The sequence below is a fragment of the Cydia strobilella genome, chromosome 21, assembly GCF_947568885.1.
Source record: "Cydia strobilella chromosome 21, ilCydStro3.1, whole genome shotgun sequence".
In the NCBI taxonomy this organism is placed as follows: domain Eukaryota; kingdom Metazoa; phylum Arthropoda; class Insecta; order Lepidoptera; family Tortricidae; genus Cydia; species Cydia strobilella.
The window spans coordinates 7,387,199-7,405,953 of NC_086061.1; the positions used below are offsets into that span (position 1 = coordinate 7,387,199).

The 18,755-nt window shown below is 40.8% G+C and overlaps 1 protein-coding gene and 1 long non-coding RNA gene across 2 annotated transcripts in view; one reads left to right on the forward strand and one right to left on the reverse strand.

Moving 5' to 3' along the window:
- LOC134751098 (prolow-density lipoprotein receptor-related protein 1) overlaps positions 1-18,755 on the forward strand; it is a 40,470-nt gene that overhangs the window by 4,557 nt on the left and 17,158 nt on the right. Inside the window, exons 3-24 of the mRNA XM_063686442.1 lie at positions 147-307; positions 2,050-2,167; positions 2,845-3,021; positions 3,473-3,736; positions 4,332-4,429; positions 4,735-4,842; positions 5,071-5,255; positions 6,279-6,360; positions 7,233-7,352; positions 8,024-8,183; positions 8,792-8,944; positions 9,288-9,437; positions 10,651-10,776; positions 11,577-11,721; positions 12,267-12,382; positions 13,325-13,429; positions 13,547-13,699; positions 14,207-14,545; positions 14,933-15,040; positions 16,042-16,195; positions 17,521-17,606; positions 18,034-18,173. Coding sequence (XP_063542512.1) covers positions 147-307; positions 2,050-2,167; positions 2,845-3,021; positions 3,473-3,736; positions 4,332-4,429; positions 4,735-4,842; positions 5,071-5,255; positions 6,279-6,360; positions 7,233-7,352; positions 8,024-8,183; positions 8,792-8,944; positions 9,288-9,437; positions 10,651-10,776; positions 11,577-11,721; positions 12,267-12,382; positions 13,325-13,429; positions 13,547-13,699; positions 14,207-14,545; positions 14,933-15,040; positions 16,042-16,195; positions 17,521-17,606; positions 18,034-18,173 — 3,248 coding nt within the window. The remainder of the gene's footprint in view (positions 1-146; positions 308-2,049; positions 2,168-2,844; positions 3,022-3,472; positions 3,737-4,331; positions 4,430-4,734; positions 4,843-5,070; positions 5,256-6,278; positions 6,361-7,232; positions 7,353-8,023; positions 8,184-8,791; positions 8,945-9,287; positions 9,438-10,650; positions 10,777-11,576; positions 11,722-12,266; positions 12,383-13,324; positions 13,430-13,546; positions 13,700-14,206; positions 14,546-14,932; positions 15,041-16,041; positions 16,196-17,520; positions 17,607-18,033; positions 18,174-18,755) is intronic.
- Positions 1-18,755, reverse strand: part of LOC134751124 (uncharacterized) — a 58,754-nt gene that overhangs the window by 1,825 nt on the left and 38,174 nt on the right. The window lies entirely within an intron of this gene.

Genomic DNA, 18,755 nt, shown 5'->3' on the forward strand with positions numbered 1-18,755 from the left:
GAGGAGGGGGCAAACTCACTCAAACTCAAATGATTTATTTGTAAACATAGCAAAATAAAAAAAAAATTGTTTGCAAAATTTCAAAGTGTAATTGCTAGGTCATGTTGGGTATTATTTAAAGACCTTAAATTGTACATGTTTATCAGCGGACCATCCCCCCGACAAGCAACTTTGCAACACTACCCACCAGTTCCTGTGCCGGGACGGTCACGCCTGCATCCCTTCGACTTGGGTGTGCAACAGTGAGCCGGACTGTACCGACGGCAGTGACGAAGCTGACTGTACCGAGCTGCCCGTCACCAAAAATGTAAGTATACTCAGGTCTTTAGGTCATACTGAAATTTCATATAATCTCGAAAACTGTGGTGTGATTCTATTATGAAACTCACTGACGTTCGTTTCATAAAACCACACTTCGTTATGTATCAGTTGCATAAACTACTATTTCCTTTACTGCGTGAGCTCCTAGTAGCTCATTATACGAACTTTTAAGTATTGCCCATGTATGTACAGTAGCCATCAGATATATCGGAGCGGCTTAGGTGGTCACAATATCTGAACACGCACTCTAACGCCTTGACAATAGAGGCGTGTTCAGATATTTGTGAGCGCCTCGGCCGCTCCGATATATCTGATGGCGACTGTACAGTAAGTCGGATTACCCCAAGCAGTAATTGAGGCAGTCTAGAGAACGAGAAAGATAACGTGTCAAGCATTTTTAGGGTTCCGTACCTCAAAAGGAAAAAACGGAACCCTTATAGGATCACTCGTGCGTCCGTCTGTCACAGCCCATTTTCTCCAAAAGTATACTGGACCAATTCAGTTGAAATTTGGTACACATATGTAAGTTTGTAACCCAAAGACATATGTAACGGAAACAAATGAATTTTCAACATGGGGGCCAGTTTTAGGGGTCAAAGGGGAAAATTAAAAAATAAAGTTTTTCAAACTATATCGTGTGTTACATATCCAATAAAAGAGCTCATTTTGAGAATCTCAAATATATTTTTTTGCAATTTTAAAATAAATAGTTTACAATTTATTTAAGAAAATAGCTAAAAAATGACCATTAGGAGATAAAGGGGGGGGGGGGGCTTTATCTCCGAAACTACTGGGTCTAAAATTTTGAAAAAAATACACAAAATAGTTCTTTACCTATAGATGACAGGAAAACCTATTAGAAATGTGCAGTCAAGCGTGACACGGACTTAATTACTTAGTTTTTGATCCGACCCTATGGGTTTTTAAAAACTCACTTTTCACATAAAAAATACATTGTTAAAAATTGTGTAATGTGTACGGAACCCTTGGAACGCGAGTCTGACTCGCACTTAGCCGGTTTTTTTATGATGAGGCAAATGAGAAGCCGAGTAGCCTGTAGTAAGCCGTTGCCCCTGGACACCTGCAAAACCAGAGGGGTAACAAGTGCGTTGCCGGAGCTTATGATAGGAGTACGCTCTTTTTTTGAAAGTTTGAAGGTCGTATCGGTAAAGGCGACAGTTCATTCCACAGTATTAAGATGAGACAACACCATTCACATGAACGTGTGAATTCTGTACGTTTGTAGATATTTAATCCCAACGTTACCATAAATGTAAAAAAAGCCTCGTTCAATACGCTTATTAGACAAACGAGCTGACATCTTAGTGGGGGTCAAGTTTTGAAGATAACTTGGCTAGTTTAACTACAAACAAGTTTTTGGCACAAGTTTCATTTTTGGCACAAGCTTTTATCCCTGTCTGTACTTTTCTTTTCACAGGCAACTAATATTCATCGAGACAATTCTAAAAACCCCAAACACAATTAGGTTGCGTTTGAGGTTGTGTTGTTTTATCACAGAGTTCCTATGGCCACCTCCTGTCACCATCGTCAGATCAGCTCCATTTTATATAAATATTGCATTGTCATCCGATTTACATGTGTAATTGTGTATGCAAAATTTCAGATTAATCGGAAATCGGGTCAAATTTAGCTTCCAAGATTTGACCCACACTAACAATACTACATAATATATAGTAAATAAAAACTGTGAATCATTTGATTATTAAGGCTACATGCGGCAAGGCGTTTCGATGTGGAGACGGAACCTGCATCTCGAGCCTCTGGATGTGTGACGGACACTACGATTGTGAGGACCGCAGTGACGAGGATATCGAGACAACTTGCAGTAAGTTAGATATCATCATACTGAAACCAAAGGATTATTATCATCATCATCCTCCTCCATCCATCTATCAGCCTTCTGTCGCCCACTGCTGAGCATGGGCTTCTCTTGTGTTTGCCACTTATTCCGATCCTGGAGGCGCCTAGTCAAGATGACAACCATACATCGACAAACGCTGAATGGAAAGTTGAAATGTATCGGGATTAGTCACGTGACTATTTCCATGTATTATTTTATGTTTCGACTATTTTTCTATTTACTTATTGACGAGCTAACGGACGCCAGGCGTTATTTACATCCGAAAGCGGTCCAATTGCCATTACACAGGCAGAGGCCTGGCAACATGTAGCGCTCAATGAGGGCTACCGAACTGTTTGTCATCTTTAAAGTTTAAAGTTCGCAAAATTTTATTGTATGGAAAGTTTCATAGTAAACCGCCGCAGCGCGCCCAGTGACGTTGTTCAGTGCGGATGGTGCAACTGGCACTTTAAGTATTAAAACCTAAAACCGACCAGAAAGGGGCGCGTTTTTATCAGGACGGACGGGCTGAATTTTGATGAACATTTTAGATACGAATGCGCGGTCAACTTTACACGTACAGATCTGACATTCGCGTTTGTTTTAATCAGAGAAATATGGTACTTAGATATTAAGCTTTCTTCAAACTCTAAATATTGCAGGACACTCGTTAAACGCGCACGCGCAGAGCGACGGCAAAGCGTGCTACGAGTACGCTCCCGTCGGACCGCGTTTCTACAAGTGTCTGGACTCTTCCTTCTGCCTGACGGCCGGGCAAATGTGCGACAACATCACCGACTGCAGGGATAATAGCGATGAGGGCCCGTTTTGCGACAAATGTGAGCTTTTACAAACTTTTATTGGTTTTAGGGTAGGGTAGGAAACAGTGGTTCGGAAAAAAATAGCCGGGTACAGTGGCTCACTCAACCTAATTCCAACATGATAGAGAAGATATTCGTGCTGAGCCACTGTTTCCTACCCTAACCTACTTTTCTTTAAAAACATATCTGGTACTTACTAAGTACAGGGTTGATTCAACAAAGCTGGCACGAATTTAATGAACGAAATTTTCATTGTGTAAGTGACACCTCAAATTCAACACCAGAAACGTCAAATTTATATGACATTTAATATAACACTTGCACACTCTATGATATCATTGCTATCAAATACGGTGCAGAGTTAGCTTATACGGACTCTACACAGATACACTCAAACTTTGCAAGCTATATAAAACCATATTAGTCATACTATTTTAAGACATGGTATTAACAAACTTTCTTTTTCCAGGGCACTCGATGTGCGTTAACACCACCTGTCCAAGCGTCAACACAACATGCACCCCAGATCGCTCCGGCCCTATTTGTTTCTGCAATCCCTTCCCCCACTCCCACTACTACAATGAAACTACCAACAAATGCGAGGACGTGGACGAGTGTCTAACAGAATGGCCGAGTTGCAGCCATTATTGCAAGAATTTCGATGGACATTTTCTATGCGAATGCGATCGCGGATATGACGCGGATATTTTCCAGTATCTCTGTTTTGCTCAGGGTAAGTTAAATAGTACATTGTGCAACGAGGGGGGTAAGTGAAATCTTGAAAACGAGGTATTTAGACGCACGACATTAAATACGGTGGCATTTCAAACATTCGTCCGCCATATTGCCATTCTTTGACAGGTTAGGCATTGAAGGCACAGACCTATTCAGCTACGATAAAATTGAGTAAAAATAATTTAAATGGCTATTAAATTAATCAAATTAAGTATTTTTAACATAAACAATAAAAAAAAAAGTCAGTATTTTAAAAGTAAAACTCAAATATACCTACTTGGTTCATATGAATTAGTGACACAATTTAAAAAAAATGTAACTCCCACGGGAGTTATAGCTTTTTTTCACAATTCATAACTCCTGCGGGAACAATATCTGCCTTTGCCCTTCAGTATACCTGCATGAAATAAGATCTTTTTCGAGCAAGTGTGATGAAGTGTGATGATGATTTCGAGGAAGTATATTTGTGTCAAAAGTGTCAGTAGGTACGGCCGAATTTTAGTTATCGATGCTAAAAATAGACTTTTTCAATGTGAATTCGAGTAAGCTCGTATTTTTAATACTAACAACGATTTTTCATTTCATTTTTGCAGGTCCAGAAGCGATGCTTTTCTATAGCACTGAGAAAGATATTCGGTATATCAAGGTCAAAACCAAGCAAGAAGTTGTTGTAGCTACGGGTATCAAAAAGGTACGTACACTGCATGATGGTAACAAACAATCATTAAATCTAATTCAAAGCCTATAAGTGTCCCACTGCCAGGCAAAGCACCCCCCCCCCCCCTTTCCCTCTTAGAGTTCCGATCCTTACTTAATTTCTGGCCCCTTGGCCCAGTTCCTCTCCTAGGTTGTTGTGACTACTTTAGCCCACACTGCATATACGCTGAATGTCGCCATTCATTTATTATGTACGTAAAACTACCTGACTCCTCCTAACCTAAGTTAATGATTTTCTTGTACGATTGTTCTATTTCCCATAATGTTTATTGTTTTCAGAGCCACGGGGTGTCCTACGACGGCAAGTATCTCTACTGGGTAGAGACAGCGGAAGGACACCAGGCTATAGTCAGAGCTAATCTAAATAATATTGCAGAGACAAAGCAGGTAACTTTTGAAGATTGCAAAATTGTATAGGGGTTACAAATGTTGTTACAGTACATATTCTACGTCATATGATATACCTATTCGATACCTACTCGACGAAATTAAAAAGTTTGATTTTATACATTATACGCCGTATGCATTTATTTATTTTAATCCGTAGAAATAGGTGAAAGGGTTAGGTAGTTGGTAGTATCTTGACTGTACTTTACCACATCTTTTTGTTTTCAGACCCTAGTGAGCCTAGGTCTATACGATGCTGGCGACATAGCAGTGGATTCGCTAGGTAACAACATCTACTTCAGCGACACGTCGCGTGGCGCCATCTACGTGTGTATCAGAGACGGATCGGTGTGCGCTCGCATCCGTACAGCTGCGTTGAGGCCGAAATTTGTTACGCTGGATGTCAAGCATGGGTAAGAGAACAATTCTTCTAGATAATGTTAGAATGCTAATTAACAATATCTACTTTAGCGACACGTCACGTGGCGCCATTTATGTGTGCATCACTGACGGATCTGTGTGTGCTCGGATCCGTACAGCTACGTTGAGGCCGAAATTTGTTACGCTGAGTAACTTATTTTTCATAGGCTAGTTAGAGAGAGATGTAGCTATGATTGGCCAGAAAATAATAGTAAGTACGTAAGTAAGTCGTTTATTGCAAACCATGGTACAATACAATAGATGTTACAATTAAAAAAGATCACATGGCACCCTGGTAGGGTATGACAATTATCCTTAAAACTACATTAACTAAATACTAAATAAATTAAATATAACATTTAGTACTTACAGATAACACTTCTTAACGTTATATTATTGCTTTTTAATATTTTCTAAGTATAGGAACTTTGTTTACTATCATAATAGATCATCCTGCATAAATTCTTCGATGGTATAGTATGGTTTTTTTAATAGAAGGGACTTGAGTTTATTTGTAAATAAGTGATTTTTTTGTGTATTTTTTATTTCTGTAGGTAGCTTATTATATATTTTTATTGCTCGGTAGTACGGTCCTTTTTTATAAATATCTAAGATTGGTTCCGGAAGAATGAGATTATTTTTGCGACGTGCACTCTTATTAAATTCAAATAGGTGTAAATTGTTTTTGACGAATGAAGTTATTTCCAGGATATACAGAGAGGGGAGAGTCAATATTATACTGTCGGTCGTGGAATATTTGCCAATATACGGATCTACTTCAGTGATACATCGCTTGGCGTCATCTATGTGTGTATTACGGACGGATATGTGTGTGCTCGCATTTGTACAGCTACATAGAGACGCGTGCAACTATCCTTCTCTTTTTAATTAGGTAGAAAAATAAGAGGTAGAGAGAGATTTTTCAAGTGACAATTGCCAAGGCGCACTATGGCGGCTACGGCCCAGAGCCAAAATTAAAGAAAGAAAGAAAATTCTACGTAATGTTCGTTTTCCAGATTAATGTATTGGGCCGACGTCGCCGGTCTCAAAGGAGGTCACGTGATCATGCGTGCGCGCATGGATGGCTCCCACCATGAGGTTAGTTATATCGACCTCTATTAGAATAAATTGGTATCATTCAAAAAATTCGTGCATGTAATGTAACCAGTTCACATTTTGTTAGATAGGGAATTTCCCTTATTTTGCATGCTAAACAAGCTTTTGTAAAACTATTGAATAAGTACCCCCTTATTCATAAAACTTTACGGACCTGAACTATTTAAATTATGTTTTATCCCTTTATTACAAATACATAAGTCAAAATGACAGATAAAGAAAAATGATTCATAATAGCTACCTAATTCAGGCCAGTAACGCGTTTATGAATAATGCCAGTAGTGTTTAGTCGTCCTGCTATCTCCGCCTAGGCTATAACCATTAACATCTTCGACTGTTCGTTCGTTTATTTTCCTCTCCATCGTTCTTACATATCCGAACGTAAGACGAACAAACGAGGATGTCAGTAGTTATAAGCAAGGGCTTTCCTCGGCGCCAGTAACCATCGTGAGGCACTCTAGCACTACCTATCTAACCCATTAAGTTAGTTATCTTACCTATCTAACCCATTTGAGTTAGTTATCTTACCTATCTAACCCATTGAGTTAGTCATCTTACCTATCTAACCCATTGAGTTAGTCATCTTACTTATCTAACCCATTGAGTTAGTTATAGAGAAGCCATTCCAAACCATCCCAACACAACCTGTCGGCGAGGGGAATGGGGCGTGGACCATGCAACCAAAACGTCGTAAGCTGAGCGCCGTGAAATTCATGGCGCATAGCGAGATTCACGCTCCGCTTCCATAGTTTGTTGTCGGCCGGCAACAACCCATAGCGCAAAATACTGGTTCCCTGTGCCGGTTCTATACGTAGTAATAATAGTTCAATGATCTAACCATAACTTTTCCTCAGGTGATGACAGCCAGCCTTAACAATTTCGCTACGGGGCTTGCACTGGATGTACCGAATGACCGGTTATATTTCGTTGACAGAACCGTCATGGTGCTCAAAATCGACACGAAACAGATATATGTAAGTATTGTGTATCTATTCCCATTAGTCCGCGCTGGGCACAGTAGATATAGATATAGAATATAGAATAGGTGCCGCCCCATGTATGGCGATGGTCACGTGGGACGGGGACAAATGAATATTGAATGAATGAATACAATACAACGCAATGATAATTCGCCCATGAAGTTCGACGAAACTCATGTAAATTATGAAAATAGCTTCGAGCTAAGTAACTCAGTTTGCAATGCGGTGATGCGGTGTCCTATACGTAGCTGCGAGTTTAAATCTCGCCTAAATAATTTGATTCTGTTGTTCCTATAAAGAACTTGTGTTTCTTTTTAATTGTCATTATGTCCAAAATTGGAATAAATATAATAGTGGTTCTGTGAGCTGGTGGTGAGCTGTAACTTGCGAACCCCCTTGGCTCTAATTGTGCCTTAACTCATAAAAAAACACAAGTTGAATCGTTGATATTTTATTAAATATGCTAAAATAACATGAAAATCTGTTGAAAAATACCTGTATAGTAGAGTAGACGGACAGCAGGACATATGAAAGCAAGCCAGGCTGTAACTGTAACAGGGTCGCTTAGTCAATGAAACCAATGCTACAGCAAGTGCTCCGATACATTCGTTTAACCAAGTTCAAAATTTAATAGCAGGAGGTTTTCAATTAAGTGTTTTTTTCAGCCCCTTTTCCAAAAGCGTCTCCACCATCCCTACGCGATAGCTGTGTTCGAGAACACGGTGTACTGGAGCGATTGGACCTCCAACACCATACAGACCACAGACAAGCTACATTTGGAGGGCAAGAGGAACGGTCTTGCTACTCTACACTCACCAGTCTATGGTTAGAACTGTAAACATATTTACGCGGATATCACACGATGCACACACGCCACCTCCTCAGTGCGAAACGACCTGGCCACGACATCGCGCGACAACGCCAGCGACGAGCGGCGGCCATAGCTTGGAACGAATGGTCGGATCGCTATTTCTCGCTCTCTCCTATGGCCGCCGCTCACCGCTACCTCCGCCACGCGAAGGTGTGGCCGGGCCGTAAGCGAGACAGCTCTATTCTCGTATATAGGTATAGTGCTCGCGCATCGGAGTGGACGGCGTTCCATTGGACCTCCAACACGATTCAGACCACGGACAGGGCAAGAGGAACCCTCGCTCTAGCTACGCTGCACGCTCCCGTCTAGGTTAGTAGTCGCTCTGAAAGTGTCCGAGGCACTACCATGGCAGGTATGAAACACAACCGAATGAAAATTATGTCCCATGTAAGTACTCAATTTGCCCGCGCTGTTCGCTCTCGTCGCTTCTACACTTTCCCCACCTTCTACAATTGGCTATTGGCTTTGTACCTACTCCGCACATAGCCAAATGTAGGTACATAGGTATGTTGTCATTCCAGCCTGGTTGCTGCACATTTCAGTCAAAACACATTTGTTACAGGACTGCACATCTTCCACCCCGTACTGCTCCTCACCCAGGACTCGAGCCCGTGCGCCCATCACAAGTGCTCCCATCTCTGCCTGCTCACGTCCAACGCTAGCCACTCCTGCGCATGCCCTGTTGGCATGAAGCTTAACGGAACTATTTGTTACAGTAAGTTTTACTTTTGTTTTAGTCCTTATCCCGAATCCTGACGTTCAGTCATGATCATAAACTCGAATCTATTAGGCATAGGCAATCGTTGGCTCTATGACTCGAATGATGATAATTTGTCATATTATCGAGGTGATATTTTTATCATAGTACACAACCATGTTAGGAAAAACGTTAGATGACGACATGCTAGTCCACACGTGATATGATAAGATCATAGCCCTGCTGGGAGGCTAAACCTAACGCTGCAAGAAAGACAGAGATACAAATACACGTTCTTAGAATGTCGATGTTAGTGGTAGCCCCTGGTGATGACTGTCATTTAATTATTCTAACATTCTAGATGAACCCAACTATCGCTCTCAATACCTTGTCGTCGGTGCCGGCGCGTCTTTCACAAGGATCCGATACGATACTCTTGGAAACCCTGAGGCCCACGCTACTAACTTCGACATAGGAAGGGTGCAGGCCATGGCGTATGACAGTAGAAGAGGTAAGATCAGATCTAGTATTTGTTGTAGAGATAGGTAAAGTTGACGAAATATAAAGTGAACCTATCTTGTTCAAACTTGTTCGAGAGATCGGCTTACTTTATATTTCGTCAACCTTACTATTAAGGGGAGATCGCGGCAACCCTAAAGCCCACGCTACTAAATTTGACATAGGAAGGGTGCAGGCCATGGCTTATGACAGTCAATGAAATAAGTATTTTCCCCTCACTAGCTCGGAAAGTTGTCGTTTATCCTTCAATACAAGCGGGGAAAAACGCGTTTTATCCACTAGTGGGGAAAGTAATTTGACCTTGGATGGAGCGTGTTTAAGTAGCTTGACAGATAACAAAACGTAAAACGCTCATGATAATGGTTCGTTCGATATTAATTATCATTAAATAAATGGTTTGAGAATCTAATAAAAAATACCAAATTTAGCTTTATTTAATGATTTTTAAGTCATAAACCTTAAAATTCCATAAGAAGCGTTTGTTTTTTTATAATGATGTTAAATATAATTCTGAACGCACAAGTTGAGTCGATGCAATTTCAAAACGCATCGTTGACATTTCATACATCAGAAATGTCAACATTGTCAACAATTTTTTTACTTAAAACCTTTTCTCACCGACTCGCGTAAAAATACACAACTTCTAGGGTTTTCTGTTATAATATCGTAAAGAAATGAGTGATTCCAGTGATGAAGATGATCTAACGCCTGTGGATGTTGCACTTTCCTCGCTATAGTGAGGTGAAAAGTTTTGTGTTACACACGGGCGCAAATGTATTTTACTTCTCGTGTGTTGAAACACTCGCTACGCTCAGGATTCTATTTTAGAACCACTCGCTTCGCTCGTGGTTCACCTATAGAATCCTTTCGCTTGCTCGAGTTTCAATTCTACACTCGCGGGTAAAATACAACTTTGCACCCTTGTATAACAAATAACTATAGTCTATTTAAAACCGGGCGCAGCATGGTTCCATTTTTATCGCCTGTCACTAGCCCGTCACTTTCGCACTTACATACTTGTTAGAACGTGACGGGCATAGTGACATCGATAAAAATGGAACCATGCTGCGCCCGATGGTAATTGAGGGTGGAGTTTGAAGAAGGTGCTCTTGGAGCTAACCTAAGGTTCATACTACTAAAGGCCTGTTTTACCTATATATTACCGAGCCTGGTGCCTTTACATACCTACTTTTTATGTTTCACAGACACCCTGTACATATACGACGGTATGCGCAAATGCATCGTCAAGATCGAAATGGCCGACTTCACCCTCGGCATCACCCACGTATTCGCTATCAATGGACTTGAAAATGTTGTCGACATGGATTACGGTGAGTACATGTCGTTATTGTTTCGTTAACCCTCTCTGTGCTAATGACGCATATGTTGTATCAATTTTTTTCCACCACACCAGCTCGTAAAACGTTAAAAAACTGATGACAAATTTGCAATTAATCCACAAGAGTGGCAAAGTAATATAATGCAAGTTTTGGATTGTTTCCTTCAGTTGGCTGGTAGAATTGACTTTTAAGTGATGATTTTGAGTGATATATATTTAATAACGTTTTGGATTTGGTTTGATGTTTTACAGTTAGTATTTTTCTCGTGTTGGTGTGGTGAAAATTGTTGTTTCACTCGGTGGCAAAATTTGTTTAACCCTCGTGCCTTGAAACAGTCGCAACGTGACTCGTGACAATTTTGGAATATTTCGCTTGCTCAGGTTATATTAGCACGAGCGGTTAAACAACAACTTTGCCCCCTTGCAAACAAATAAGCCTGTTAATTTGGGAGCACTGCACCTATTTAATTGTCTTTGCTCTGAACAAACAGGTAGATCATGAGAAGAGGCACCCGTGTTGAGGCGGTCAAGCTTGACGCCATGCAACTCCGTATGTCACTCACAACTTTACTATAGGTAGTCAGTCATGTCATAATGTTGTGTTCCTGCCGTACCGGTGCCAGAGCTCAACGAGGGTGCGTAGTGTTAGGGTCGGCAACGCGCATGTTGCAGGCGTCTATAGGCTACGGAGACTGCTTACCATCAGGCGGGCCGTTTGCTTGTTTGCCACCGATGTGGTATTAAAAAGAAGAGATATACAAAGGAATACTAAGCGAGAATATTTTTATACAGATTACGTGACTGACAATCTTTACGTGCTGGATTCTGGCCGGCGGTTCCTGGAAGTGTTCTCTCTGAAGGACGGGAAACGGGCTTTACTTCATCGCTTCCCAGCTCAGGAGATACCTGTCAGCTTCTGCATTCTTCAACATTTTGGGTAAGCTACGAGTATATATGATTGATCGAGCGACGGCTTCGTTTCAGTTGGACATAAGGCTTTTGTATGTCACATTTTTCAACCGATTCTCTTGAAATGTTGTAGCGTTCGATAATTATATAGAATTTATTTGTCAATTCAGTTTTTGGAATTTTTTCAAAATGGCGTAGCCGTGAGGGTTTGCCAGAGCCACTATTAGGTTTTTGGCATGATCGCTATGTGTATACTCTAGTATCCGACGGCTCTCTGAGACTTACGGCAAGCGAACTAAGCTGCGCTTACGCTTTTCTGACTAATAAGTACGTTCCCTTTTGATTACATTTTTTTAAAAGACTAACTGGTACAGGGGGTAGGCATCTGCTGGTGTATTCCCATTTGTCCCCACCTGCACCTGCACTATTACCATGGGAAGCATTCATTTCCATTTGGCGGAGATAAATGGGTACCTATGCAACCGTCTGCCGCTAATGCAGAAGACGCTTTTTCGATCGCAACCTGAGCACTGAAGACACGTCTATTTCAGTATATTTCGATGATTATTACAGGAGGCTACTCGTTGCTGTAGTTGAGAGTGAGCAGAACAATGAGATACATATTGACAGTATCGGCTTGGACGGCGACGAGAGGGAGCATCAGCACGTTATGATGAGTAATTTAAAAGGTAAACTCCCTTATTTATAAAACTTTGCTAACCTCTGTCAAATTTTGTATATTTTAACAAACACAAATTTCAATATAACAGGGATCATCAAAAGATTATCAACTTGTTAGATTTGACAGAATTCATCATCATCTTAATTCCTGGTGGTCTTCCGACTTTTTGATACTACTGATGGGCGACTGGGGTCAGCTTAGCAACTAATCCCAAGATTTGAAATAGGCACTAGTTTATTACGGAAGCGAGTGCCGTCTGATTGGGGTGGATGGGGATTAGTCCAGTTTCGTTAAAAACGAAATATCAAAGCGTATTTGTAAGGGCTGATGGTCAGTCGCGAAATATCATATATTTCGTAAGGTCATAAAGTAGTAGTAGTTCATAGTTTTATTTCATAAAGTTCCGTAAAATTCATTGATAACTAGCCTGGGTTTGAACGCGCGATCTTCGAATCAAAGCATAATCATATTAAGGCCATTCCGTCGGTTTGCCGCTGTCTCTGTCACATTTCGCAAGAAAGAACGGGAAAGATCATGCGCGCCAAGTGTCAATTTTGATCGAATTTTGTCGATTTTTATTTATTTTAAAAACGTTACCCTACAATATCGAAATTCGAAAGCTATGAAATTATTACTTAAGTTAAGATTGTTTTTTCTTCTTTTTTTATTTATAGTATCACATAATAAATAACCGAGTAAAGTTGGATTAAAAGTCCGAGTTAGAGGTAACTTTGGGAATTAATTGTATCGAGCGAAGTGTCATAATTCGTGTATCGGAAGCTATGATATTAAAGATAATATAGTCAAGAACTACATATATTTTTTCCACGTCTACGAATATCAACGCCTCTTAGAAAAACAGGATCATATAAGGAGATTTTTCGCCTTCTGGCTCAGGGAACCGCCTTAAACTAATTAATAATTTTTAATTCTTTACAATTCTATCTAGGACCGCGTGTGAGACTGCGCAATCTCCATGACTCGGATATGGTTGCCGTGTCAGATGAAGGAAGCAATTCCATTGAGTTCATCCATCTCCGAACGTTACCACGACGTAAGTGTTTGTAATTATTTCCCTGGTCATTTACAAAACGCCCCTCTGGTGTACTACGTTTCCTGAAGTTGCCTCAGTTTCTCGTTTAGACCCGTTATGTATTACTTTTTCCCTCAGGTGGCAGACAAGACATCAGAAAACGTCTACCAACAGCAGCGAGCAGCCTGGCAGTGACGATGCCTTACATGTTCTGGTCTGATGGCAGGACTCCACGACTGTTCTGGGACGAGTATTTGGGGGAGACGACCACGCCGAGACGTGTCGAGCTCTGTACGTATTCAAGCCGTCAGTCACGATGGACCCATCGTGTTATAATGACAAGATAAAATAGTCATCTCTTTCCATTGAACGGTGTTAAAAAGTGACGTTTGCTCTATCATTATAACCGCATCCAATACCGCAGATTAAATACTAATGAAAGAACGTCCACGGTTGAATTTCTTTTTCCTCTCATCTGAGACTGTCTGAGGTTCTTCAAAGGAGTATACAGAGGTTTGTAAAGGGTCGGCCACACGCATATATGGGGCACCCCTATAGTTGGACGCCTCTTAAAACTACCTACAACTGTTTACAATTGTTTGCCACCGACGTGGTATTCAAAAATATGATTGCGCTTGCCCCGTGTGGGGTGGGGTCCCAGGTATTTCTTTGACTCGCATCATTTCGTACCAACACATACTTTTCGTTACATGTACCTACTTGTTTTGTGCAATAACGTGCTTTTTAAAGGTAGCAACCTTTCATTCCAGCCAGTAACTCGGTATTTTCTCTTTCCAGCAATATTCCCCAACGAAACCCACCTTCATCTCCAAGCCACAACCACCCCCGACACCAACACTCCTCCCCACCCCTGCACCCACAATCCTTGCTCCCACATCTGCGTCCAAACCCCTACCCTACCCATCCTAGGCACCTTCCCCTCGATCGAAGCACCGATGTCCTACAAGTGCCTTTGCCCCCCTGGATTAATCGTGGAGGGAGGAAATTGTACCAGGCTTGCAGAGTGCAGAGGAGATGAGTCGTATTGCTATAAGAGTAACGAGTGTATACCGATGATTAAGAGGTGCGATGGGGAAAAGGATTGCAAGAACGGGGAAGATGAAGACGATTGTTCACGTGAGTAACTTACCTATACAATGATTTCTATGGTTTTAAAGTTCAAGGGAGGCAAAGACCACAAACACAAGAAAAAATACTTTGGCGATAAGAATTCTAAATTTTAAATGTCAGGAGATCCTGTGATGCTCAAATTCTAAAAAAAAACTGCATCTAGGTCTCAAGGGCTCTTTCACAAGTCACAAGTCAACAGCATTTACAGTGACATATTATAAGTAGTGACGTGAAATATATTTAAGCAACATTATGAAATCCGACAACCAAATAAATACTTGGGTAAACATTCCATTCTAACAAACTATGTATTTCAGCTAACTGCCTTGAAATTGTTTTTTTTTTTTTGCTGAAATGATAGTAGCAAATGCTGATGCTTTAAATATTTTTCAGCAAGTACTCCTGGCCCGAAGAAATGCCTCCCCAACCAGATTGAATGCAACGGAGGTTGCATTCAATACAATGAAATTTGTCCACAAGAATCCACGGAATCTCTTTCGCGTAAGTCGATCAATGAAATACATGATTAAAATAATAAAACAAACTAGGGAACGTGCATGAACTAAGTACAGATGGCAGCACGGGAGCCCCTTGTTTACTGGCGTGAAGCGTCAATGTACAGTTGATGTTTTCGATTCAGGTTACAAGAATCACACACACCCTCTAACGCGCCGCCCCTGTACTAAGGGCCGGATCTAGGGTAGAGCGAGTGGAGCGGCCGCTCTAGGCGCCGGATGGCAAGGGGGGCGCCGAAAGGGCAAATGAGAAAAAAATAAGTTTTAAAAGACGCGAGTGTGACGCGGGCCCAAAATACGGTTCGTTTTGCTTTTGGGTAAAACGAAGGGCGCCAAAACCCGATTTCGCTCTACCCTGATCAAGGACTCGGGCCGGCACTGCCTGTACTAAATAACCAGTGCCTTATTCCTAATAAAATTTTACAAGCTACAATTAGTTAATTTATGGTTTATCCCTTTCTTACCAATACATAAGTCAAATGATAGATTAAGACAAACTATTTATACCTATAGCTAGTCGAGGCTTGGGTTTGCGTGATACAGCTCACAGCGGTACTAGGGTCAGGTGGGGTATATATAAGACACGGGTAAAAATAAGACTTAAATTTTTAACACTCAAAAACTTATTATAATTTCATTCCTATTCCATTTAAAAAGAGCCTTGTGTAGCACGTTTATGAATAACGCCATTAGTTTCCACATTGCGAATAATGAGACATGGCAAACTGTCACATAAGACCGATGCTGCTTTAATAATTTTATATGATTTTCATCTTACTTAGATACCTTGACCGTGACCAATTAGCATTAGCGGCTCACGCTAATTGGTGTAGATTAAATGCAATCAAGAGTCTTCTCATAAGGCATATCGCTCGTACTAATTGGTGGTCGTGAGATGTTTAATAAGTGATAAACCTTATCAAATAATTGAATTTTCTGACCCGTCTGTAACCATGTTGTAATGGTAAACCAAGCTTCTTTTCACAGCGCCATTCTACTGCGAGTTCGACCAATTTCAATGCCGGGGCAGTAAACTCTGCCTGGAGCGCGAACAGCTCTGTGACAAGCATCAAGATTGCCCGGATGGCTCAGATGAGGGGGCACTCTGTCACACGCTGCGCTGCCTCGACACAGAGTTTATGTGAGTATACTGTGCTTACAACATTCTACTGCGAAGTTTTAACTTCGCTACTGAAGAGTACTGTCTTGCGAGTGCGCCGCTCTCTGTGTCATATATATATATACTTTATACTTATATGTGTGGGTAGATGGAAAAAAAAGTCTTAAAACCAGCTTACGTGTGTTATTTACTCCTCCGTCACAATACATATTTTACTTCATTGGCGCAGTCGGTAGGATCCGAACCGAACAAAGGCAATCACTGTCTTCTCTGATTAAATTTTTTTCTGTGCGCTATGTTTACCTATTGCTGAACGTGTCCTATCTCGTCTGCCCATATCCAACGATTTAATGCAGCTTCACGCTTTAGGCAACAATACTTTTCATCACACTTGCTCGAAAAAGATCTTATTTCATGCAGGTGTACTGAATCCATAACTCCCGCCGGAACAATATAGGCCCCGCGGAAGTTATGGATTCTGATTAAAAAGCTACAACTCACTCGTGAGTTACAGCTTTTATTAATTATGTCACTAATTCAGATGAACCAAGTAGGTATAAATGAGTTTTACTTTGAAAATGTTGACGTTTATAATTTTTTTTGTTTATGCTTTTAAATATTTAATTTGATTAATTTAATAGCCGCTTCAATTAGGTATTTTTACACAATTTTCGCCACATCTGCCTGAATGGGTCTGTGCCTTCGATGCCTAAACTGCCAAAAAATTTCAAAATGGCGGACAAATGTATGAAATGTCACCATATTTAAGAATGATTTCGCTTAAAATTTTGTTTTCTCTTCGCAAGTGTGATGAAAAACATTGTGTGTTACTCCGGGGGTAAGAATATTGTAACTTGAGTCTGCGGCTGTCGTGAATATATAGACTCTCGTGCAATGTTTCACTTACCACGTTGCACAATGTACTATAGCCTGCCATTCAATATGATTTGGGATATCTGTGTAAGTAGTTATGGAATATGACCCTTTCTTGATAAAAGTCGCTTTAGTCGGCCCATGTTGCGACTGCAACGAATTTGACGTGACGAAATGTAGAAGTATCGTAATAAAGGACATATGTGTCGAAGTCTAGTCAAAGGTCCCATTTGTCGCTTACCATAAGGACGAGATTTACTTGTATCTATATACGAATAACCTGTCAAAGCGTCTTTATGGCAAGCGACAAAGTGGGACGTATTGCCTGAAAACGACACATTATTTCATACTAATTTAACTTATTACCAGACTACGCACATCAGCAACGTGGTTTGTACACAGAGCAAAGTGACTACTTTTAGAATCGGTTGAGCAAAAATGGAACAGCGATTTTTTTATTTCAAATTGTGTAGGTGTGCCACGGGTAACTGTATCCTGGGCGGTTGGCGATGCGACGGTGACTCAGATTGTTCCGACGGCTCAGATGAAGCTGATTGCAGTAAGTTGAAAGTGAAATATTCTTTTTAGGGTTCCGTACCAAAAAGGTACAAAAGGAACCCTTATGGTGCGACTGTCCGGCCGTCCGTCTGTCTTTACAATCATCATTTTTTAATGTGTTTATCTTTTGTCGGGTCCTTATCGGCGTGAGAAAGTGTATTTATTTTTATTTTATCAAAAACATACTAAGTAGTTAATCTTTAATTTTCATAATTAGGTATGTACCTATTTAACTTCCGCGCGCGGCAATACAAGTTGCATATTATCGATAACGTAATCCCATATCGACAAAATGACACCACTCGGTCATGACGTTCAACATTCCTAACATTCCTCATCCGTGCACGGAATTCGCGCGCGTACAGTAGATACCTACCCTGTTAGTGTCTCCCGTGTACAAATAAAAATAATGCGATACTGTTTTGTAGCTAATCAAACATGCAACATCGGTTCTTACCAGTGCAGAAGTGGACAATGCGTAGAGATCCAACGCCGCTGCGACGGCCAGCCAGACTGTCTCGATGGGTCTGATGAGGAACGCTGCCAGGAACCATTCCCTGATACAGATGTAAGTTACCAATATAAAGAAAAGTTTTGTATCTTGTATCCCTGCTCCAATTGCAAGCTTGACTGTTTCTAGAGGTCTGAGGAATGCTGAAAAGAGTTATTCCTCATACAACGGTAGGTAATCTATCTGTGAATTGGTAACGGAAACCCAATTTAGAAACTAAGCTTTTTGTTTCTAATTTTCCATCAACATGTAAAGTTCCGTTAGAAGTAGCTACCTAATGCGTACTTTTTATTAAAAAGATTCGAAGATTCGAGCACTCTAATCTCACCATAAATGTAAAATTAGTGATTAAATTGTGTACAGTCACTCGCAATAATATGTTACTCTTCAAAGGCCGCAAAAATATGTGACACGCTCTTATGGCTCTACAAATAAGATCGTGTCCGATATTTTTGCGGCCTTCGTTGTGTAACATATTATTGCAAGTGACTGTACGTGTGGTGTGGACGCTAGATGAGATTGACGCCATTTTTTTTCCTGATCAAATCAGTCGATTTGTTCATCCCGTCTGCACAGGCCAGCAAGGACGCATTATGTACAAGTCGTACAAGTGTAATTGGTGTCAAAACCGTTCTTGTC